Source organism: Mustela putorius, unplaced genomic scaffold (assembly GCF_011764305.1).
Source record: "Mustela putorius furo isolate JIRA1106 unplaced genomic scaffold, ASM1176430v1.1 tig00003923_pilon_pilon_pilon, whole genome shotgun sequence".
Classification (NCBI taxonomy): domain Eukaryota; kingdom Metazoa; phylum Chordata; class Mammalia; order Carnivora; family Mustelidae; genus Mustela; species Mustela putorius.
Window position 1 is genome coordinate 12,186,195 of NW_025422068.1, and position 25,423 is coordinate 12,211,617.

Consider the following 25,423-nt stretch of genomic DNA (forward strand, 5'->3'; position numbering starts at 1 on the left):
GACATAATAAAATTCAGTTAGGGAGGGAATTGCCTTTGTTTAGGTAAAGGCTGTTGTCGCCAACCTGAGGGCAGAAAGAGAGAAGTAGAAAAAATGAGAGATGGCCAGAGGCTCTGCTTATAAAAAATGACCTAAATTTTGCTTTCTTCATGACACCAATGCTGCAGACCCAACTATTTAAAACTGAATCCTGTTTCCTCCAGCATGGTTGATCCCTCACCTTTGCTTTTCACTGTCTTTTTGTAGAACAATCACCAAATTCTAATGTACGCTGTCATTTGCTTATTTATCACTATTTATATTGTCTGTCTCCTACTCTAGACTATAGTCCAGGAGAGCAGTCTCTTTTTGCTCAGATACTTCCCAAATGCCTAAAGAAGACCCAATGCATGGTGCAAAAAAACCCAACCAAACAAACAAAAACCAAAAAATAACCCACTGTCACCACCATCACGAAAACAAACAAACAACACCCCCCCAAAAAAAACCCCAGCAAATGTTTGTTGGATGAATGAATGGGTGTGGAAAAGGGAGGGAGAGCTGAGCCACCAAATACAGAGGGGCAGCAAATGGATAAGGGGTATTTTCAAGAGCAGGGAACTCCAAGTATAACGGCAGGCAAGGGGTGATGGTATGATGGGCCCCCAAACCCTGTACCCTTGGTCCTCCCTCACCAATCTTGTGTGTGTGTGTGTGTGTGTGCGTGTGCATGTATGTGGTTTATGATGTGTGTGATTTGAGTGTGCATGTACGCCAGTGTGTGCATCAGTGTGTAGGAGTGTGTATGTCTGAGGTGGCAAGGACTGCAGAAAGATGAGAAGCGCTGAGAACTCCAGTCCACACTCAGTGCTCAAGACCATGCATGGCTTGGTGTGAAGGTGCTGGGAGGGGCTGACCTAGGCTCTCACCAGCAGTGGCTTCCCAGACAGCTAGGCTGTCTGAAGTGCCTAGAGTTTTGGCGGTGGCAGCAGCGATGTTTGTGGGCCCCTGACTTTGGTGTATAGACTAGGCTTCATGGCCCCTTACCCTGTAAGACTGTATTGTGGGTTTACCCTCATTTTGTTGGACTTAGAGAGGTTAAGACAGTGGCCCCAGAGGGCCTGACCCCCTTTCCTGAGCTGCATGGTCCCCATGTGGCCTGATTCTGACTTCTGACTTTGCCTGAGCTGTGTGACCTTGGGCAAGTCTCCTACATTTCTCTTGTGTGCCTTGGTTTCTTCATTTGTAAATGGCCCAATGAAGATGACTGCCTTAGCAGGTTGGAGTAAAGTGACGCTTGTGATTTGTTAGCAGATATCAGAATGCATTCAGTGGACCAACAGGAGACAATGTCAGGGAAACAGCTTCCTCTCTTGCATGTTACGCCAAAGTTAGGCCTTAACGAAAGTTGCACCCAGTTTCTGGAGGTCTGAGAGGGTTGACAAACAGCATAGCTGCCAAAGACTTAAGCCACCTGTGGCCCTATGTCAGAGGCCAGTCTGGCCCAGAAGCCTCTCCCTGCAGGCAGCCGTACTTCCTGATTGTTCAGTCACCTGCTATATAAGGCGCTTCACACACCTGCTGTAATCCTGTGCTGGGATCCACCTTCCGCAGGGCAGTCTCCAGGCCAGACTCTGAAGGTGAGGGGCTGAAGCCAATGTGTGGTGGGGGGTGGTGGTCAGCTTGGGAGAAGCTGAAACCAAGAGAGGGGCATTGAGGGATGGCTGGGGTCGAAGACACTCTCATGGCTCTTGCTCCTTTTGCAGTGCTCAGGAGAAGGAAGTCTGGACAGGAGAGGTGTGTGGGCTGGGGTTTGCTCTCTGTTGTGCTGTGTCCTCCTCTTCACAGCTGCGTGGAACTTGCCTGTGTATAAAATGAAAGCAGATGTGGAAAGACTCTTTCAGAAAATATCCAATGTAGATGAGTGGGAAGGACTTTGCAACCCTTTGCAAAGATGCTACTTGTTCTTTCAACCCTTTCCAGATGCTACTTGTTCTCCATTTCTGTTTGAGGTCTCCTGCCCCAACTGCAACCTCACTGATTTTTCTCCTCAGAAGTGGTGAGCAGGGCCCAGGATTTTGCCACTTCTAGGCTCTGACTCTCTGCTGTGTGTTCCTGGGCTGGATCCCAATGTCTGTGGGCCTCCTTTTTTCTCCTGAAAATGAGGCTAATAATCAGGCTTATACCATAAGGAGAAGTGATTTATGCATCTGACATGGCTGCTGTGACCTCTTTACCTCTTTACCTCTTTACCCTCATCTCTTTCCATCCCCTTCCCTTCTCCACACTCACAGGCAGTGAAGGAGGGTGCACTGGGACTTTCTGCAGGAAGTTCGACCTCTGAGCCTCGCTACAGGGTTCCAGATGGGGAGGGGTGAGCAGGCAGGGGGGCATGCAGAATGCAATACATGGAACATCTATCAAAAGTTCCAAAGCAGACATTCTTAATTTTTCTCCTTGGATTTCTGTATGATGTGGCCCTTAGATAGGCCCCTCTGCCACCCTTGACTGAATTTGTTTCTCTTCCTTTCCACCAACCCCTAATAAGTCAACGAAGGGGTCATAGTTGCCGTGGTATATGTGGTGTGTGTGTGGTATGTTTGTGGTGCAGTGAGCTGAGAGGTGGGAGGCTGGCTGCAGCTTCTAGGTAAAGGTCCAGTCTCCCTTGGTTCGTAGAGCTGTCATGGTGCCACTCAGCTTTGGAGTTGAAAAGATGCAGAATGAAGTCCCAGTTTTGGTTTATGAGGCTGGGGGACTTGGGGCAGCTTTTCTTCTCTCTCCATGGGCAGATGTCTCCCCTGCCAAGTGGGGCTATAAGCCACGCTGTGCACTGGGACTTTCTGCAGTAATGGGAATGTTCCAGAGTTGTGTTGGCAAATAGGTAGTTGCTAGCCAGGTGACTGAGAAACAGAATTTTTTTTTTTTATTTTTTCATTTCTTCAATGAGTCTAATTTTTTTTTTTAAATTTATTTGACAGAGATCATAAGCAGGTAGAGGCAGGCAGAGAGAGAGAGGAGGAAGCAGGCTCTCCGCAGAGCAGAGAGCACGATGTGGGGCTCCATCCCAGGACCCTGGGATCATAACCTGAGTTGAAGGCAGAGGTTTTAACCCACTGAGCCACCCAGGCGCTCCTCAATGAGTCTAAATTTAAGTAGCACATGCACTTTGTGACTGCCATTTATAGGCTAAATGAGCTAACAGTCAGGAAGGACTCAGCGCAGAGCTAGAGCTTTCCCTCCACGCTGCTCTGATAGACAGGCAAGTTGAAATTCTAGGAGCTCTCATTCAGGATCCTAATTAATACAGGTAACTTAGCTTTCTGATGACAGGTGATATACCAGTTGGAAGTGTGCTGGGGCTTCTGGTTTCTTCCTGCAGGTCACGTGTGGGGCTCTGAGAGTCCCATCTGTTGGAGGCAGTGTGTGTGGTGATTAGGGGCCTGGGCCAACCCTGGCTCTAACACTTCCTAGGAACGTGATTTTGACTTTGACTGGTTTATGTGGTCTCTCCAGGACTTGATTTCCCCTCTGGAAGGAGGGTGATGCTAACAGTAGTCCCTGCTTGCTACAGTGGAGGCATTTCATGAAGTAATGAACATGAACTGTTCAGAGTCAAGTAAGTGCTCAGTAGGTGTCTACCAATTGGGGTGGTGATGACAGCAACAGAGGCCTTAAGTGAATTAGGTGACTGTGAACAGATATTAGCTAGAGAACTCCATTATGCTCTGGGAGAGGAGAGCCCAGCTTTCTTCTTGGAACCCATCCCCTGTGGGGCTGGCAATCATCTGCCTGCCTATGCTGTGTCTGAAGTGGCTGTGGGCAATGCCCAGGCTGTGTTTTGTGTCTCTGTGTAGATACTTCTGTAGGCATCCAGGACTGGGGACAACCCAGACCCTGGAGCAGGTATAATGGCAGCATGGAAACTGTGTCACAGCTCTGTGCTCCCAGCTGAGAGCGCCAATTCCTTCCGTCACGAGGATGGGCTGTGTGTGTGATGTGTGGAAGTCTGACTGCAACCCTAGGGGCTGTTGTGTCCCAGCAGCCTAGCAGGCCCCCTGACTGCCTTCTTTGTGTCTCTTTAGGCATAAGGTTCTGCACTACAGTCCTCATCCTCGAGAGACACTGGGTTCTGCACCATGAAGGGCATTCTTGTTGCTGCCATCATCACAGGATTCGTGGCAGCAGCTGTAGGTGAGGGAACCCACTGACACCATTTGGGAATGAAGACCTCTTTTTGTACCTCATCAGAGTCTTCTCCCTTGGTGTTCTGGGTTCCTGTCCCATGGCCTCTATGTCAGGGTGTGGTCAGTGGAGAACATGAGACCCCTCTGAGCACACTGCCCTCAGAGAAGCTGCTCTGTGTTATGGGTCTTCCTATTGGGAAATGGTGGGGAGAAATGAATATGGGTGGCTTCATCACACAGCCTCAAATTTGGGGGATCCCAGAGGGAAGGGATGCTGTCCTGACTCTTGCCCTGAGCTGGATGTGATGCTTTGTCCAGGGTACAGTCTATAAGTATCCCCTGAGTGTTGGCGATGCTGTCCATCTTGTCTCCCTAGAATCCCTACATTGTGTGCAGTGTAATTCATTGACAAACCCTTGTAACAACAGCATCATCACTGAGTGTCCCCCGGATGCCAATGCCAGCTGTACCAGTTTCATGACCAACTCTTCTTTAGGTGAGCCTGGGATGCCATAAACATTGTTTCTGGGATTTGCATGGGTGCAGGAGCTAGAGAGGGTGGTCAGGGAGGAAAGGAAGGCTGAGGAAGGGCCAGGCTATGCAATGAGAGAGACAAGGTGATGAAGATGCCTTCCAGAAGAAGCAGCACACAGGAGTGAGATGAGAATGCAGGGCCAAGCAGACAAGCCCTGTGGAATTGCTGCCTTTGACTGAAACCTCATTCTAGACCTATACTGGTGGGTGTGAGAAGCAGGGACAGCTCTTAGTTAAGTTGCAAAGCAGCCGATTTGCTCTGGGTACTTGCATTCTTCCATTTTTCTGCACCCTTCTTCCTCCCCTCAGTGCTCCTTCCTGTTCCAGACCCAACAGGCTTTCACCCAGTGATTTGCTGGCATGATTGTTACTTCTCTCCCAGAGCACTTAGATTTCTTATTAACTTTTATTGTAGACATTTTCAAATATGCACAAGAACGGGAAGAAGAGTGTAATCAATTGCCACGTAACCACTATCCTCTGTCAACAGCGATCAACATTCTGCCTATTTTTATGGTGGTATTTTATTTCATTTTATTTTTTTAGAAGATTTTATTTATTTATTTGAAAGAGAGAGAGAGAGAGAGAGAGAGATCACACAAGCTGGGGGTGGGCAGAGGTAGAGGGATAGAGACAATCATACTCCCTTCTGAGCTAGGAGCCTCACAAAGGACGATCCCAGAATCTGGAGATCACAGCCTGAGCTGAAGTCAGACAGTCAGATGCTCAACCAGCTGACACACCCAGGTATCCCTGCAGTGGTATTTTTTTTTTAAAGATTTTGTTCATTTATTTGACACAGAGAGAGATAGAGATAGAGAGAGAGAGAAAGAGAGAGAGAGAGAGATCACAAGCAGGCAGAATAGCAGGCAGAGAGAGAGGGAGAAGCTCTCTGCTGAGCCAAGAGCCCGATGTGAGGCTCGATCCCAGGACCCTGAGATCATGACCTGAGCCGAAGGCAGCGGCTTAACCCACTGAGCCACCCAGGTACCCCTGCAGTGGTATTTTAAAGCAAACTTAGATATCATGAATGTGTACCCCAAATACTTCACTATGTATCTCTGATAAGGACTTTTTTTTCTTTTTATGTAACTACTGTATCACTATATACCCAAGAAAATTAACTGTAATTCTTTAATTTCTCTTTTAGAAAGCCATCTTAGAAATGTCCCAATTGTTTCTGATGTGTTATAGTTGATGTCTTAGAATTTGGATACAAACAAAATCCTCACACAGCCTTTTGCTGTTAGGTCTACTATTTCTAATTTGTTTTATAATAGCTACCATCACCTTTGTTTTGTTCAACAGCATTGATTTGTTGGAGAAACTGGAATGTTTGTCCTATAGCTGTCCCATATTCTGGCTTTGGTTGATTTTGTCCTTGTGGTGTCACTTCTTTTTTCTCCTATTCCTGTTGTTTTCCTGTAAACTGGACCCATACGGCTCAGTAGAACTATTTTTAATAATGAAGATGTTTTTACCAATGCTGTCCTATACAGTAGCCACATGTGGGCTATCAGCCATTTAAAATATGGTTATATGACCAAAGAGCTGAATTTTAAATAGACACATATAGCTACTGGCTACCATTCAATATCTCTGGTCTAGAAGCTTGACTGTATGAAAGTTTAACATCATATTGCTTATAGGACCATCATGTCTGTTTGGCTGTTTATAGAGATGCTAAGACTGATCAGGGGGCCTTGGAATGTTGGCCTGAACCACCATTTCCAAGCTCCCCATCAGTCCTTGACCTGAAGTTTAGCCTGCATCTCGGCTAATCTCCTGCTAAAGGAAGGAACTACTTCATGGGGAAGGATTTTTCTGTTTGCCAGGAAACTCTCTCCAGTGTCTCTGAAATCACATTGAACTGAGGGTATGTTTTCTGCTGTTGCTTGAAGTAGTCGCTTTTCAGGGTCTCTGCTCTTTCTGAAGCCACCTACCCAGGACTGACGGTCTGTGTTTCTCTTTGTGTAGGAGCAGCCAACATATACCAGTTCAAAGCCTGCTCTGCAGAGAACTGCAGGGAAGGCAGAGACATGGTTGAAGCCTTCACTGTCCATGTGTCCAATAACATACACTTCCACTTTGTAAGCCAGTGCTGCCAAGGAAAGGAGTGCAACGAGACCAGTGATGCTCTGGGTGGGTGCTGGCAATGTGCTACCCTTCTTCTAGCCTCCCAGCTCTATCCCTTCATTTGCCACCTCTGGTCCTCACGTTCTGGTGGACATCTCAAGTCCAAGCACTTCATTTTATACCTGGGTAATATCAACAGCTGACTTAAAACAGTTGCTTGGAAAACAAATGGGAAAATCATTACTGCTGTCATGCTTTCCTCTTTTCTCAGCATAGACAGAAATCAAAGCACTCCAAGTTGTATGGAATTAGATGCTTATTAGTATTTCTCAAACTTTGTGGCACCAGGCCCTATTTTAAGACTCTAAATCTTCAAAATTATTGAGGACTCCAGAGAAATCTGATTTATGTGAATCATACTGTCAATATTTGCAGTATTAGACATTTCAAAAATTCATAGAATTTCCAAAAAATTTTAAAAATCTTTATTTAGTTTATCAAGAAATAATAAGCTCATTATATGTTAACATTCATAACATTTTTATATAGAAAAAACTGTATCTTTCAAAACAAAAAAATTAGTAAGAAGAGTGGCATTTGTTACATATTTTCTCAAAGCTCTTTAATTTCTGGCTTAATAGAAGACAACTGGGTTCTCAGATTTGCTTGTGCATTTGGTCTGTTGCAATATTTCATGTCATGTAGCCTCTAAAAAACTCAATACATTCATGAAAGAAAGAGTAAAAGAGGCAAAGAACATCTTAGTATTATCATGAAAATAACCTTGACCTTGTGGACTCCCCAGAAATGTTCTTAGGGATACCCAGGAGTTCCTGGACCACAATTTGAGAACCACTGGGCTATACCAAAGCTCTCTTTTTGGAGATGAAAACATGAGCCAAAAAGGCAAAGTTAATATGCCATAGTTATAGAGTACAGTTCATTAATAGCAGAACTGGGTCTTAGTATAATTTTGTATTAAGTAATAAATAATGGCATATGTTCATTTATTCAGAGAAAGATTTAGTAATAACTACACACCTATTGGCTAATGTGCAGAATAGTTGACTAATGTTGACATTGGTTGGTTTTAGATCAAAATATTACCTTTCCCTTCTCAGCCCAACACATCCCTTGACCACAGTTCTTAAATGAATGGTTTGTATGGGGAGGTCTGAGAGATTGTGTGCTGTAACTGTTTTGATGGGACATGAGATTAGGATGACTGTTGTCTTTGTGCAATTGTCCCATTATCAAGATCTCTCTGGCCAGAATCTTTGCTTGCTTGTCCCCTTTGGTACAAGGCAGTACCATGTTCTATGTTCGACTCTTCTAAATTAATGGTTCTTATCCTACAGCTCCTCCCGTGGAAGACATGTCCAGCAACGTAGAGTGTCCTGCATGTTATGGATCTAATGAAAGTTCTTGTAATGAGCAATTCAGGAAATGTTATAAAGAAGAACGGTGTGTCAATCTAGTTGCAGAATTTAAGAATGGTACGTCCTGGGGTTTCAATTCCCTGTTACGGAACTTGAGTTGGAAACATATTACACTTGGGTAATAAGTTTGGGGTTAACAAAAGAAGGCTGGTAGAGTTTAGTAGGGGAAAAGGATAAAGTCAGAATGCCTTTGAGATAGCGAGGCTGTCGATGGAGCCTCAGGCTGGTTGCTCTCTCTACCTCCTTAGTCCAGAACCATTCTTCCTGAGCTGTCTGACTCTTGAACCCTGTTCTCCTGTGGCTTATAATCAAGTCAGGCTCATTTAAGTGCATCATGTCATTCCTGGCATTTACTTCTTTACTAGGTTGCATTGTTCTCTGTGTGCATGTGGGTTGGACTTTTATTTCCTTTTAACCCTACATTTATTTTCTCTACCGGTCACTGAGAGGTGCTGGCTTATGACAACTTGGGTCACCTCACTGAAAAAGAGTCAGAATGGGCTTTAATAGCCAACCAGTTGTTCTTTTCTACAGAAATAATTTGATAATAACCATTATGGAATAAAAATTAACCAGTATAAAATACAGATGTTATGACACAACATCTGCTTGAATACTTAAAGAATAATATAGTTATTAGTTGGGGTAAGTTAATTACTGTTAAACAGCAACCTCTAAATCATCTGGCTCTATGTAACAGATGTTTATTTCTTGCTCATATGGCAGTTTCTTGCAGGGTCCCTGGGCCTGTGTTCTTTCTATCTGGAGCCTTTGGCTCCCACCCACCCATGACTGGGCAACTCCCTACTGTATTCTGTGCCTCTCACCAGCAGGTGGGGGAAGACAGGAAGTGGAGGAAGGCAGGAAGGTTTTCATAGACAAAGCAGGAAGGCACGTACATCACTCTCTCTCACATTCCGTTGGCTGGGACCAAAATGTCACTGGAGGGTAGAAATGCAGTCTAATGGTGTTGAGTGGTCATCCAGCAGGAAAGGAAGAGACATGAAGCTAAAATGCACAGCTAGCCAGTCTCTGTCACAATATGGCTCAGAATAGTAACAGCTTAAGGGCACTAACACTCAGGTACAATTTGATTTCAACTTTTATTAATGGCAATTGTAGTACTGGAAATCCATGCTGAACTGTAATTGCAGGTTTCTCAGTGAGACCAAACATCTCAAGTATCCTGAACCTCTTTTTACTTTTTTTTAAGGTTTATATTTTTAGAACAGTTTTAAATTCACAGCAAAACCGAGAGGAAGGTAGAGAGGTTTCCCAGATACCCCTGTCCCAACACATACATACCTCCCCCACTGTCAACATTCTCCACCAAAATGGTACCTCCATGAGTCCATGAACCTATGCTGATGCATCATTATAGGGTCCCTAGTTTACTGTTTTTACCCATGGTCCATAGGGTTACTGTTTATGTTGCATATTATATGGGTTTCGACACCTGTGAGTATAATCCAGCATTATAGTATCACACCGAGTAACTTCACTGTCCTAAAAATCCTCTGTGCTCTATTAATGTCTATCCCCTGGCAACCTCTGATATTTGTAATCTCCCCATAATTTTGCTGTTATCAGAATATTATATATTTGTAATCATACAGTATGTACCTTTTCACATTGACTTATTGCACTTAGTAATATGTATTTAAAGATTTAAAAATTTTTTAAGTCTATAGGATGTCTACACAGCCCTGATGTTTAATTCTTTTTTTTAGTCTTTTAAAAAAATTATTTATTTATTTTCAGCATAACAATATTCATTATTTTTGCACCACACCCAGTGCTCCATGCAATCCCATACATACCCACCACCTGGCACCCCGATCTCCCACCCCACACCCCTTCAAAAGCCTCAGATTGTTTTTCAGAGTCCATAGTCTCTCATGGATCACCTCCCCTTCCAATTTCCCCCAACTCCCTTCTCCTCTCTATCTCCCCATGTCCTCCATGCTATTTGTTATGCTCCACAAATAAGTGAAACCATATGATAATTGACATTCTCTGCTTGACTTATTTCACTCAGCATAATCTCTTCCACTCCCGTCCATGTTGCTACAAAAGGTGGGTATTCATCCTTTCTGATGGAGGCATAATACTCCATAGTGTATATGGACCACATCTTCCTTATCCATTCATCCGTTGAAGGGCATCTTGATTCTTTCCAAAGTTTGGCGACCGTGGCCATTGCTGCTATAAACATTGGGGTACAGATGGCCCTTCTTTTCATGACATCTGTCTCTTTGGGGTAAATACCCAGGAGTGCAAGGGCAGGGTCATAGGGAAGTTCTATTTTCAATTTCTTGATGAATCTCCACACTATTCTCCAAAGAGGCTGCACCAACTTGCATTCCCACCAACAGTGGAAGAGGGTTCCCCTTTCTCCACATCCCTTCCAACATATGTTGTTTCCTGATTTGTTAATTTTGGCCATTCTAACTGGTGCAAGGTGATATCTCAATGTGGTTTTAATTTGAATCTCCCTGAGGGCTAGTGATGATGAACATTTTTTTATGTGTCTGATAGCCATTTGTGTGTCTTGATTGGAGAAGTGTCTGTTCATATCTTCCTCCCATTTTTTGATACATTTGCCTGTTTCGTGTGTGTTGTGTTTGAGGGGTTCGTTATAGATCCTTGATATCAACCTTTTGTCTGTACTGTCATTTGCAAATATCTTCTCCCATTCTGTGGGTTGCCTCTTTATTTTTTTGACTGTTTCCTTTGCTGTGCAGAAGCTTCTGATTTTGATGAAGTTCCAAAAGTTCATCTTCGCTTTAGTTTCCTTTGCCTTTGGAGACATATCTTGAAAGAAGTTGCTGTGGCTGATATAGAAGAGATTACTGCCTATGTTCTCTTCTAGGATTCTGATGGATTCCTGTCTCACATTGAGGTCTTTTATCCATTTTGAGTTGATCTTTGTGTATGGTGTAAGAGAATGGTCGAGTTTCATTCTTCTACATATAGCTGTCCAGTTTTCCCAGCACCATATATTGAAGAGACTTTCTGTTTTCCACTATATATTTTTTCCTGTTTTGTCAAAGATTAATTGACCATAGAGTTGAGGGTCCATATCTGGGCTCTCTACTCTGTTCCACTGGTCTATGTGTCTGTTTTTATGCCAGTACCATGCTGTCTTGGTGATCACAGTTTTGTAATAAAGCTTGAAATCAGGTAACGTGATGCCTCCCGTTTTTTTGTTTTGTTTTGTTTTTCAACATTTCCTTAGCAATTCGGGGTCTCTTCAGATTCCATACAAATTTTTGGATTTTTTGCTCCAGCTCCTTGAAGAATACCGGTGGAATTTTGATTGGAATGGCATTAAAAGTATAGATTGCTCTAGGCAGTATAGACATTTTAACAATGTTTAATATTCCAATCCAAGAGCATGGAATGGTCTTTCATCTTTTTGTGCCTTCTTCAATTTCCTTCATGAGTGTTCTGTAGTTCCTCAAGTACAGATCCTTTACCTCTTTGGTTAGGTTTATTCCCAAGTATCTTATGATTCTTAGTCCTATAGTAAATGGAATCAATTCTCTAATTTCCCTTTCTGTATTTTCATTGTTAGTGTATAAGGAAGCCAGTGATTTCTGTACATTGACTTTGTATCCTGCCACATTGCTGAATTGCTCTATGAGTTCTAGTAGTTTGGGGGTGGAGTCTTTTGGGTTTCCATATAAGGAATCATGTCATCTGCAAAGAGAGAGAGTTTGACTTCTTCATTGCCAATTTGGATACCTTTTATTTCTCTTTGTTGTCTGATTGCTGTTGCTAGGACTTCTAATACTATATTGAACAAGAGTGGTGAGAGTGGGCATCCTTGTCGTGTTCCTGATCTCAACGGGAAGGCTGCAAGCTTTTCCCATTGAGGATGATATTTGCTGTGGGTCTTTCATAGATAGATTTGATGAAGTTCAGGAATGTTCCCTCTATCCCTATACTTTGAAGCGTTTTGATCAAGAATGAATGCTGGATTTTGTCAAATGCTTTTTCTGCATCTATTGAGAGGACCATGTGGCTCTTCTCTCTTCTCATATTAATTTGTTCTATCACATTGATTGATTTGCGAATGTTGAACCATCCTTGTAGCCCAGGGATGAATCCCACCTGATCATGGTGGATAATCTTTTTAATGTGCTGTTGGATCCTGCTTGCTAGGATCTTGTTGAGAATCCTAGCGTCCATATTTATCAGTGATATTGGTCTGATATTCTCCTTTTGGTAGGGTGTTTGCCTGGTTTGGGGATCTGGGTAATGCTTGCTTCATAGAAAGAGTCATGAAGTTTTCCTTCTGCTTCAATTTTTTGTAACACTTCAGGAGAATAGGTGTTATTTCTTCTTTGAAAGTTTGGCAGAATTCCCCAGGGAATCCGTCAGGTCCTGGGCTCTTGTTTTTTGAAAGGTTTTTGATCACTGCTTCAATCTCGTTACTAGATATATGTCTATTCAAGTTGTCAATTTCTTCCAGGTTCCATTTTGGGAGTTTATACTTTTCCGGGAATGCATCCATTTCATCTAGGTTGCTTAGCTTATTGGAATATAACTGTTGATAATAACTTCTGATGATTGTTTCTACTTCCTTGGTGTTCGTTGTGATCTCTCCCTTTTCATTCATAATTTTATGAATTTGGGCTTTATTTCTTTTCTTTTGGATTAGTGTGGCCAATCAATCTTATTGATTCTTTCAAAAAACCAGCTTCTAGTTTCATTGATACGTTCTACTGTGTCTCTGGTTTCTACCTCATTGATCTCAGCTCTAATCTTGATGATTTCCCTTCTTATGTGTGGAGTTGGTTTGATTTGTTGTTGATTATCCAGTTCTTTAAGGTATAGAGACAGCTGGTGTATTCTGTATTTTTCAATTTTTTTGAGGGAGGCTTGGATGGCTATGTGTTTCCCCCTTAGGACTGCCTTTGCTGTATCCCATAGGTTTTGGACTGAAGTGTCTTCATTCTCATTAGTTTCCATGAATTGTTTCAGTTCTTTGATCTCCTGGTTCATCCAAGCATTCTTAAGCAATGTGGTCTTTAGCTTCCTGGTGTTTGTGTTCCTTTGGAACCTTTCCTTGTGATTGAGTTTCAAAGCATTGTGATCTGAGAATATGCTGGGAATAATCTCAGTCTTTTGGTGTCAGTTGAGTCCTGATTTGTGACCCAGTACATGATCTATTCTGGAGAAGGTTCCATGTGCACTTGAGAAGAATGAGTATTCTGTTGTTTTAGGGTGGAATGTTCTGTATATATCTATGAGATCCATCTGGTCCAATGTGTCATTCAATGCTCTTGTTTCTTTATTGATTATCTGCTTTGATGATCTATTTCTGAGAGAGGCGTGTTAAGATCTCCTACTATTAATGTATTCATATCAATATGACTCTTTATCTTGATTAACAGCTTTCTTCTGTAATTGGCTGCTCCCATATTGGGGGCTTAGATATTTACAATTGTTAGATCATCTTGGTGGATAGTCCCTTTAAGAATGATGTAGTGTCCTTCTGTATCTCTGGCTACAGTCTTTAGTCTAAAATCTAATTTATCTGACATGAGAATCACTACCCCGGCCTTCTTTTGAGGCCCGTTGGCATGAAAGATGCTTCTCTATCCCTTCACTTTCAGTCTGGGTGTATCTTTAGGTTCAAAATGGGTCTCTTGTAGAGAGCTTATGGATGGTTCTGTTGTTTTATCCAATCTGCAACCCTGTGCCTTTTTATGGGCACTTTTAGGCCATTCACATTTAGAGTGATTATTGATATGTTTTTATTGACATCGTGTTACCTTTGAAGTCTTTCTTTCTGTAGATTGTCTCTATATTTCTGTTCAATGCTATTCTTGGGTTTTTTCCTCTTTTATAGAATGCCCCTTAATATTTCCTGCAGTGTCGGCTTGGTGGTTGCATAGTGTTTTAAGCCTTGCCGGTGTTGGAAACTCTTTATCTCTCCATCCATTTTGAATGTCAGTCTTGCTGGATAAAGTATTCTTGGCTGTATGTTCTTCTCATTTAGTGCCCTGAATATGTCTTGCCAGCCTTTTCTGGCTTACCACGTCTCTGTGGACAGGTCTGACATTATTTTGATGGGCTTTCCTCTGTACATAAGGAGCTCTTTGTCCTAGCAGCTTTCAAGAGATTATACCTACAATTATGATTCCTCAATTTGACTATTAGGTGTTGTGATTTTTTTTGGAATGTATAATCTTGGGTGGAGACTGTTCAGCCTCTAGTCCATGAACGCTGGTTCCATTTGTGAGATTGGGAAAATGTTCATGAAGAACTTGTTCTACTATATCTTCTAGACTTCTTTCTTTATCCTCCCCTTCAGGGATTCCAGTAATTCTGACATTGGAACGTTTCATGGCATCATTTATTTCCCTGATTGTGTTTTTGTGGTTTCTAAGCTCTTTGTTCCAGGCTTCCTCCTGATCCTTTCTCTCTATCTGTTTGTCCTCCAGATCACTAATTCTATCTTCTGTCTCAGTTACCCTAGCCTTGAGAGAATTTAGATTAGATTGGAACTCATTGAGAGCATTGTGAAGTTCATCCCTGGTAGCTTTCAGCTCAGCCCTAACATTATGAATATCCTGTGTGGTCACTTTCATTTCGGCCCTAATCAATTCTGTTTGGTCATCCATGGCTTTCTCCAACCTAGCTATTGCCTGGATAGTTGTTAGCCTGAATTCTTTTTCCCACATATTGTCTATGTTGATAGCCATTAGCTCTGTTGCAGAAGGCCCATCCTCTGTATTTTTCTTCTGTTTTGCATTCCTCCTCCTAGTCATTTTGGTGAGAGATGACTGAAGGAATGTAGCTGGTTGTATTGACCGTGGTGCAGTCAGGGTGCACCCTGGAATGATTCTGAGCAATCAGGATTCCCCACCCAAATGAGAGAAAAAAGAAAAGAAAAAGAAAAATAGAGAGAGAGAGAGAGATACGGTAGAACGGGAAGATAAAAGAGAAGTTTCAGCCCAAATGGACCCCAAGGTAAGATTTATGAAGTATACAAACAAAAACAAACAAAAAGACTGATAAAAGTATATGACAAGAGAAAAAAATTTTCTCTTGTCATATACTTTTATCAGTCTTTTTGTTTGTTTTTGTTTGTATACTTCATAAATTTTTTTCAAATATTCATATTGAATATTTTTTTCAAATAAAGGAAGAACCTCATCAAAAAGAACCCCACGTGGGACGCCTGGGTGGCTCAGTTGGTTAAGCAGCTGCCTTCGGCTCGGGTCATGATCCCAGCGTCCTGGGATCGAGTCCCATATCGGGCTCCTTGCTCCGCAGGGAGCCTGCTTCTCCGTCTGACTCTGCCTTCCACTCTGTCTGCCTGTGCTCGCTCTCTCGCTCGCTCTCTCTGACAAATAAATAAAATCTTTAAAAAAAAAAAAAAGAACCCCACGTGTAAGATTTATATACTATCAGGACAAACACAAAAACACAGAAACACTGCCACTGGTGTCTTCTGCCTCTGTAGAGATCCAGACGTGTATAATTCTGATCTCAGGCTGATTTCATGGGTGATTGGATTTCTTTGGTAGGTAATGAGCTCACTTTAGTGAAAAGTGCCTCCTCCTACTTACCTGCCATCTTGTCCCCCCTCTGATGTTTAATTCTTAAGCTATATGTGAGGAGAACAATAACATCAGAAAGACTCTCTTTCTGCTCACTTTGTTCCCAGGTGTCTTTTGATGCCAAGGGTGGAATTTTTAAAAAATCCGTAAAATTTGACTTAATCTGAAATCCAGACAGATCAAAGCCATCATACATGTAGGGCTTTTTTCTTTGTTGTTTTTTTTTTTTTCCCCCAAGGTCACTTTTCCCCCCAATACTATAGATATGTGCCAAATAGCACACTTTTCTAGCTTGCTGTAATTCAATCTCCAGCACTGCTATTTTCTACAAAAAAGGACTTAATTGTTTTCTTCAAATGGATTTGGAGATTTCTCTTTCCTTTTCAGAGCAAGTTTATAGCCCTTCTGATAAGTAGCTAGTCCCGTCCTCCAGTTCATTCCTTCCCTGTGAACTGCATGTCCTCCAGGCCTGTTGAAGTTGTAGCCAACAGAGCAATACTGACATATAGTAGGAGCTCAATAAAGGTAGTGCAGTCACATTTTTGTTTGCACATTCTTTTGTCCTTTTCCTAGGATTTGCACCTTAAAAAAGAGTTAAACACAATATTATTCAGATTTAGAATTAAGATCACCTCCAGATATTTTTTCCTTCTCAGAGAAAACTCAGGTCCAGAGAAGAGTGGGGATGGAGAGCAGAGCCTGGAGGAGGGGAGTCTGGGAGGATTCTTTCCTGGATTGAGAGCACAGGGCCCTAGGGTGTCTGAGCCCATCCCTGGATTTTATCACCTGCCAGCTCTTCAGGAAAACATTGGAGACATGAGAGCCAGGCCTATTTCTGGCCTTCATCTGTGAGGTCAGGCTTCCATCCATGTTCTGGAGCCTCAGTTTCTTTCGGGTTTAGGTGCAGGAGGGTGTCTGGGCTCTGACCTTCATGGTTCCTCTGCCATTACCATTTGGTGTTTTTGATCCTGGGCTCCTTCCTCCAAGCTCCTGTTTTAGGACCAGACCTAAAACAGATTGCTGAGAGACCTGCAGAGGAAGGGTGAGAGGGCAGTGAAGTCCTTATCATCTTCATTGCATTCACAGAGACTAAGAAGTTCTTGCTGAGGGGCTGTTCCAACATCAGCAACTCCACCTGTCAGTTCCTGTCTGCTGAGAACCGGACAGTTGGAGGAGTCATCTTCCGAAAGTTCGAGTGTGTAGACAATGCTAACTCCTCCTCAACTGCAATTCCCAACCCAACCCTGACCACCCCTCTTGCCAGCAGCTCCAATGCCTCCTCAGCACCCACCTCCAATGAGCCCACCACTCCAGACCCTGGCTCCAAAGTCTCCTTCACCCCTGCGGCCCTTGCCAGCCTCCTCCTGCTGGGGCTGCTGATCTGAGGTTCATCCGCTGCTGATCTGAGGCTCATCCTGCCCTCAGCTGCTTCACCTTTCCCCTATTTAACTCCTCAGTAAATAGCAGCCATAGCCTTCCAGGCAAAGCCCTGTAACAGCTGCATTTTTCTGCATTATTAAAGCACTGTTCACTGGCTGTCCTCATAGGTTCCTTTGCATCAATTCCTAGTTCCTTTGCATCAATTCCTAGTTCCTTGCATTAAAATCTGTGGGCTCCTAGGACATCCCTAGTCCCTGTCCAGCTTGAGATTGAGAAACACAGCTTTCACTTTGTTGGCACTTTCTGCCTGTAGCCCTGACTTCTGGGGACTTATCTGCCACCATCCCCACCCACACACTGAGCGAGTGCCCAGACATGCCTGTAATGTCTTGTGTTGTCCCTAGCACAGATATCTGTCCCTTCAGTGATTGTCCAGGCTCTGGTCACAGGCCCATAGTGACATAGTCCACAGGACCCAAAGAGGGGTGCAGAGGGGTTGCAGAAACCTGGCCAACTCCCCTGCCTAACCTCCCAGGCAGAGACATAATGCTGTTGGTGCTCAGGCTGACCAGGTATCTTATAGCCTTGTACAGAATGGAACATAGCTATGGAGCCCCAGTCCCTCTTCTCAGAGAACCTATAATCAAAGGCAGAGTTTTTGACTCCATGTCCGATACCCAGGGAGCAAGAAAGCTGTTCAATACAATATGCAAAGAAGTCCAGGTTTGGCAAATAAGCTGGGTCTTGAGCTGGACGTGGGAGAATGGCATTTTCTGTAATAAAAAATTTTAAAGGTGTAAACCAGTGTATGTCTTTGTTGTCTAGACCTACTAACAATACATCAAGAGCAAAGCCACCAGAAAGGCAAACTGATGGTAGTTCATCATCACATTCATTCTTTTTTTAATCAATTAATTAACATGCAATGTATTATTAGTTTCAGAGATAGAGTTTAGTGATTAATCGGTTGCATATAACACCCAGTGCTCATTACATCACATTCCCTCCTTAACGTCCATCACCCAGTTACCCCATTCCCCCACCACTTTCCCTTCAGCAACCTCAGTTTCCTATAGTTAAGAATCTCTTATGGTTTGTCTCTGCCTCTGATTTTGTCTCATTTTATTCTTATTTATGTATTTATTTTAGCTTTTTATTTCAAGGTAATTTTAGACTTACTAAAAAGTTGCAAAAATAGCACAGAGAATTCTAGAAACCCCCTTGTTAGGTCCGTAATCAAAGGAGCAAGATAGATACAAAGCAAAGGTCAAGCAAAGCTTTATTTGTGCCAAGCATTGAGAACCAAACTGACCAGTTGAGGCCATCTCTTACAAAGAGGCGACCCCTCCCAGCCTCACAGGCTAACGTTTATAGAGCAAAGGCCATGTGGTTGAGCCTGGCCACACACAGATGGCCAATGAGATTGCAACACACAGAAAAAACTGCACAGTCATGCTAGGTCACACACGGGTGGCCAATTGAATTTCAATTTACCCTAGTAGATATTTAAATTATCCTATCACTTTGGTCAGAATTGGCTCCCAAAAGGCAGGACCCACATTTCTTGGTAGCTAGGGAGACAGTATGCATGCCCCATGGATTGGATGTCTCCACCTGGCCTGACCTGCCTTGTATTTGGGATTTGTTACCTGGGATTGGTTTCCTGGACTTGTTTTTAAGTAAGTTCCCTGGGGGGGAGGGGGTCAGTTTAAGTTTTACTGCATAAACAACAACAGGTTGATTTAAACAAAATCACTATTTAACTGGATGGAATCGCTCTGGCTAAATAGGCCCTTACACCCCTCATCCACCTTTCTTTCAAGTTTGCATGTTACATAATATGCTACAGTTACTGAAACCAAGAAATTAGCATTAACACAGTATTATTAACTAATAGATCTTCACCAACTTTCACTAATGTCATTTTTCTGGTCTAGGATCCAACTTTTTGCATTTAATTGCTATATTTATTCAAGCTTCCACAATCTGTGAAAGTTCTGGAGTTTTTCCTTTACTGGTCAGTTATTTCCCAGAATGTCCTTCAATTTGAGTTTACCTGAAGTTTTGTCATTACAAGATTGACATTATGCATTTTCAACAAGAATCCTACAGAAGTAGTGTGTCTTCAAACTGAGGGTTGCTGGAAGGGAGAGGGGTGGGAGGACAGGGTGGCTGGGTGATGGACATTGGGGAGGGTATATGTTATGGTGAGTGCTGTGGATTGTGTAAGACTGATGAATCACAGAGCTGTACACCTGGGGCAAATAATACATTATATGTTAATAATAATAATGAAAAAATAACATGTTTTTCTCGGTGGGTCTCAGTGGGTCTTACCACTGTTGATGTGTTATATCGCTGCTGTTATTTAACCTTGCTTGCTTGTTGAAGTGGCATATTCCAGGTTTCTCCAGTGTAAAATTATATTTTTCCCCTTGTCATTAATAATAGGCTATGTTGTGCTGCTATAACAAATAAATCTTAGTCAAAATTTTTTTTTTTAAGATTTTATTTATTTATTTGACAGAAATCACAAGTAGATGGAGAGGCAGGCAGAGAGAGAGAGAGAGGGAAGCAGGCTCCCCATTGAGCAGAGAGCCCGACGCGGGACTCGATCCCAGGACCCCGAGATCATGACCTGAGCTGAAGGCAGCGGCTTAACCCACTGAGCCACCCAGGCGCCCCAGTCAAAAAATTTTTAAATATAAGCAAAAGGATTTAATTCAATGATAGTTCATTTCTCAGTTATTTAAACCTCTACAGATATTCCTGACTGGGCAACTATCCTGGGAAGCTATCCTCTGAGACTGAAAAAGAAACCAGGATCCTTTTATCTCATGGTTCCCCCATGCCATGGAACTCTTGGGCTCTCAGTGAAGTGTTCTGTGGCTAGCCGGCTGACAGGTGGAGAGACAGAGGGAGCCCAGAGGTCTACACAGCATGCTCTGGGACAAGCCCTGGCAGAGGCATCCATCACTTATGCCCATACCATTGGCTAGAACTGAATTACATGACCTGGGAGGAAGTAGTTCATCCACAGGTACTTTCAAGACTTAGCCTCAGAGGCAATATGACTCAATGGTCAAGGTCATGACCTCTAGAGCCAAGGAATATGGCTTCAAATTTCAGCCCTGGAACATTGGGCAACAGATATCACCTTTCTGTGCCTGCACTGAAGGATAGTTAACGCCTGTCACATGTGTTTGTGAGAGTGGCCAACATAGTTCTTCTTGGTAATGAGCAAAAACCAACCATTAGTAAATTACTCCAGTTTGAAACTGGCTCCCGCATATACTTTAGGGAGGGGAGAACCATCAGAAATGGTGACGTGGAAGGCATATACCTGGCCTGTATCCCTCAAACCATGCTGATCTCACTGCTTCCATGTCCAAGGATTCCCTCTCTCATTTCACCCCTCCCTACACACTTCATTGCTGCTGTCACCCTATAGACCAGAAGTGGCCCTATAGACCATAGCATAGAAGGGCCCCAGAAGTGGCCCTATAGACCATATCAAGGGTCATTTGCAACTTCTACATGGCTGTCTACTCCAGGCAGACAAGACCACCACCATAGCTTTCTGTTCCTAGAAACCCCTGGAATCCCCCATGCTCAGCATTGATGTGAGGAAGCAGTGGTAATTTTGGTGAACTGCAGAATCACTCAGGATGGAATGGAAATGGAATGGAAACCAGGGTGCTGAGAATTGGGATGGAGACTGGAGAAGGGCCGCATCCCAGGAGGTCTCTGCATGTTGCAAGGACTCTGGCTTTAGACAGAGAAGTGAGCAGAGCCACAGCATGAGCATATGAGTAGGAGTGGGGTTAAGTTTCCATTCTGGGAGCCGCTCTCAGACTGCCAGGTATAGGTGGAAAGACAGAAGAATGATAGGACAAGGAGGATATTTAAACAGAGAAGTAGTGGGAACCTGCCCAGGCAGATGCTCTGTTATCCTCCTATAATTAAAGTAATTCAAACCCTAGAAATGCACTTCAATTTGCACTTATCGCTCCTGACTCCTCATCCATGATAGGGAAGAGAGCTAAGCACCACTTGTGCTCAATGTCTATGTTACTTTCCCTAGTTGTGCATGCTTAATTCCAGACACTTGTCCTCTGGACCAGGTCTTGGGCTCCCCACTGAGATAAAGCCCTTCCCTGCCAATTCTTCCATAGTCCTGGTCTAGGCTCTAGGATAAACCCTTATATCTGAGAAGTTCCACACAATTTTACACTCACAGCTAGACTAATCACAAATCACTGCCTTGTCTTTTGAAGCACTTTACAGTTTGTAAAGCATTTTTTGCCCAGGTTATTTTATTTATTTATTTAATTTGATTTATTTTATGCCCAGGTATGACTTACATATAATAAAATGAATGCATGCAGACTGAATTTTGTTAAACATGCGCACTCCTCTAGTAAAGATACAAGTGTTCCTCCAGCCCCTTGCGCTCCTCTAGGATCCCTTGTAGTCTGTTCTACAAGCACCAGACATCTACCTGCATCTCCACTGTCCCCTCCATTAAGTGGTAGTAAACTCTTCCGCTCACATTCCATTGAGCTGAGCAGTTAGTAACCACCTGGATGCAAGGCAATGACCCCTGGTTGGGGGTGTGAACTATTCCTAACAACTCTGCACCATGGAAGGGGGAAGTCACAGGGCTTTTCCCACCAAATTCCAATCCCTTCCATCTACTCAGCGCTTTGACTATGAAGACAGAAGGAGGGTGTGGGTTCTCTTCTTTGTGGGCTGGTTGTAGCACCTCTTGCTGAATTATGATCTGAACTAACTCTCCAAATACTTGATCCAAAATATGAACTGAACTAAAGCTAAAACCACTAATCACTGTAAATCTCATCAATGTTCATTTTTTTTTATCATGAAAAAACTGTATTTAGATTTAGCCAGCTGGACTCAGTTTAGATGATCCCAATTTTGTTGGCAACATCCAAAGCATCATAGTCAGGGGCCAGCTGAACGTATGCCTTCTTCTCTCCATCAGGCCTGATTAAGGTGTTGACCTTGGCTACATCAATGTCATAGAGCTTCTTCACAGCTTGTTTGATCTGGTGCTTGTTGGCCTTGACATCCACAATGAACACAAGTGTGTTGTTGTCTTCTATTTTCTTCATGGCTGACTCAGTAGTCAGGGGGAACTTGATGATGGCATAGTGGTCAAGCTTGTTTCTCCTGGGGGCGCTCTTTCGAGGGTATTTGGGTTGCCTTCGGAGACACAGAGTCTTGGGTCGTCAGAACGTAGGTGATGTGCGGATCTTCTTTTGTGACTGTGGACACCTTTCAGCACCACTTTCTTGGCTTTCAAAGCCTTTGCTTTGGCTTCGGCTTTGGGAGGGGCAGGGGCTTCCTTCTTAGCTTTCGGCACCATCTTCGTAAAAGGGCTCAATGTTCATTTTTAACTGGATGAGTGAATATGCTCCAGGAGGATGTGAGAGGGATGCTGGTCTTGAGATGTTCTGCAAGTGTCTTAAGCAACTGTGTGTAATTGTAGATCTGAACATCAGAGTGAAGAAGGTTAAGGAAAGGGAAGTCTCTGGCAGGATGAGTAGTGGGCTCACAGTGTGGTTGCTCTAAGGCTGGAGGGACCAGCTACTTCATCCAAGTGATTCCAGACATTCTTATGTTCCCAAAAGTGCTGTCACTAGCAAAGTTAACAAGAGATATAAGGCTTCAAGTGCAGTGTCTCAGGAAAAGGGAAGAAGAGCAACCAGTTAGAATTTTGGTGCCAGGGACACACAGTGGATCATTACCAGAAGTGTTTTGTTTTTGTTTTTGTAAAGATTGATCAATTTGGGGCACCTGGGTGGCTCAGTTGTTAAGTGTCTGCCTTTGGATTCGGTTATGATCCCAGGCTCCTGGGATGGAATCCCTCTTTAGGCTCCCTGCCCAGCAGGAAGCCTGCTTCTTCCTCTCCCTCTGCACCTCCTTGTGTTCTCTCTCTCACTGTGTCTCTCTCTGTCAAACAAATAAACAAAATCTTTAAAAAAAAATATTGATCGATTTTAGTGAGAAAGAGCATGTGGCAAGTGGGGGAAGAGGTGGAGGAAGAGGGAGAGGGAAAAACTCAAGCAGACTCCTCACTAAGGCTGAAACCTGATGCAGGGCTCAATCTCATGACCCTGAGATCATGATTTGAGCCAAAATCAATAGTTGAACGCTTAACCGACTGAGCTACCCAGGTGCCCGAGAAGTGTTTTTTTTTTTTCTTTTTTAAGGTTTTTTTTTTTAAATTTATTTTTTATTTTCAGCATAACAGTATTCATTATGTTTGCACCACACCCAGTGCTCCATGCAACCCGTGCCCTCTATAATACCCACCACCTGGTACCCCGACCTCCCACCCCCCCGCCCCTTCAAAACCCTCAGATTGTTTTTTGAAGTGGAGGGGGCTTCCATTGCTCCTTGAACATCAAGCTTTAAGCAGGAGGTAGGTTCTGAACCCTTATTGGGTATGCTACCTGGAGGGAGGGCTCCTGAGAAGACTAAACCAGAAGATGGTTGAGAAAATTGGGAAGGATCTGTGAGGGAGGAAGAGAAGGAGACTAAAGGAAGACTAAGGAAGAGAAGGAGAGCCCCTATGACACATCAACAATCCATGCACATCAGGCTCAGGTGTAGGTCCAGACCCAGGACAACTTTTATTTTATTTTATTTTTTTAATTTTTAAAAATTTATTAATTCCTTCATTTATTCATTTATTTATTTTTGAGGATTTATTCTTATTTATTTTTGGCATAACAGTATTCATTATTTTTTCACCACACCCAGTGCTCCATGCAATACGTGCCCTCTGTAATACCCACCACCTGATACCCCAACCTCCCACCCACCCACCAATTCAAACCCCTCAGATTGTTTTTTAGGGTCCATAGTCTTTCATGGTTCACCTCCCCTTCCAATTTCCCTCAACTCCCTTCTCCTCTCCATCTCCCCGTGTCCTCCATGCTATTTGTTATGCTCCACAAATAAGTGAAACCATATGATAATTGACTCTCTCTGCTTGACTTATTTCACTCAGCATAATCTCTTCCAGTCCTGTCCATGTTGCTACAGAAGTTGGGTATTCATCCTTTCTGATGGAGGCATAATACTCCATAGTGTATATGGACCACATATTCCTTACCCATACATCCAATGAAGGGCATCTTTGTTCTTTCCACAGTTTGGCGACCAAAGCCATTGCTGCTATAAACATTGGGGTACAGATGGCCCTCCTTTTCACTACATCTGTATCTTTGGGGTAAATACCCATGAGTGCAATTGCAGGCAGACCCAGGACAACTTTATGTGACTTGGAGATAATCCAATAACAGAACTAGCAATTATGGTAACAGTGGTGATGATAATAGAAGTCAATGCTCCCTTTGAACAGCTGGCCCTGTGCCACACTTTATTCTCAAGGAGGCAGGTGATACCTGGTTGTCCAGGTGAGCAAAACTTGCAGAGGCCAGGTACCCTGGCACACATTAACCTCTGCAGTCTTCAAGGCAGATGTGGGGTGGGGGAATACAGAACTTGGGAGTACTTGGGATCTCAAGTCAGCACAGTAGCCTCTCCAGGAAGCTGGAGATGGCCAAGCTTTTTCCTCAACTGAAGGAGGGGCTTAGCATCCCAATGCTCCTGCATTAGGGCCCTCAGTTTTCATGTCAGCTGGGAGTGGACTCTCACTTTATTCCTACCTCAGCTCTTCATCTCACTTTTATGTTGGACTCTACTGCCTCATTTATGTTCCCTAAGCTCAGCTCATCTACTTCCATTTTCCTTTCCCCTGTGAACTGTACACAGCATAGAAACTAAAGTTTTTCTCTTTTCACTTCTTAAATTGAATGGTTTCTATTGGTTCTCTTTAAATTAGTCACTTTTTACCTGGATGAACCAAGTTTTTATTTTTTCTTGTTTATGTATTTAATTTCTTCCTGAGGGTCGGAGACATTCTTGGCCAAAGGATTATTTGTTCCCCAGCCTTACTCTCACGATTTTTGAGACCCAAGCACCCTAGGGAGCTTGGAAAATGTCCCAGTTGAGCTGCAGAGGATTTGCATTTGGCTTGAGGGCCCACCATCCAGGGCATCCTTCTAGAAGGAGCCTGTCTACACTTTGGTGAGGAACAGTTCCCTCCAGTAAAGAACCTCTTGTGGGAATTAGACTTCTCTTGGACCTTACTGTTGTCCTGGTCACTCTCTCTAATCATCTTGGAATTGCAGACATCAACAAGTTAATAACAGCCAGCACA

The 25,423-nt window shown here is 43.2% G+C and overlaps 1 protein-coding gene and 1 pseudogene across 2 annotated transcripts; one reads left to right on the forward strand and one right to left on the reverse strand.

Moving 5' to 3' along the window:
• The first annotated feature begins 1,484 nt into the window (after positions 1 to 1,484).
• Positions 1,485 to 17,970, forward strand: LYPD8 (LY6/PLAUR domain containing 8). 2 transcript variants are annotated; one of them, XM_045069323.1, is made up of 7 exons: positions 1,556 to 1,619; positions 3,493 to 3,595; positions 4,062 to 4,170; positions 4,540 to 4,659; positions 6,675 to 6,839; positions 8,132 to 8,269; positions 16,876 to 17,970. In XM_045069323.1, exons 3-7 carry the CDS (start codon positions 4,116 to 4,118, stop codon positions 17,172 to 17,174), a joined length of 777 nt encoding a protein of 258 aa, XP_044925258.1. In that variant the 5' UTR covers positions 1,556 to 1,619; positions 3,493 to 3,595; positions 4,062 to 4,115; the 3' UTR covers positions 17,175 to 17,970. The 2 variants fall into 2 exon arrangements, with proteins under 2 accessions (XP_004780291.1, XP_044925258.1); XM_004780234.3 differs by lacking the exon at positions 3,493 to 3,595 and having other exon boundaries at positions 1,485 to 1,619.
• Positions 17,971 to 22,091: 4,121 nt separating this feature from the next.
• LOC101673868 lies at positions 22,092 to 22,558 on the reverse strand (annotated as a pseudogene).
• Positions 22,559 to 25,423: the final 2,865 nt, after the last annotated feature.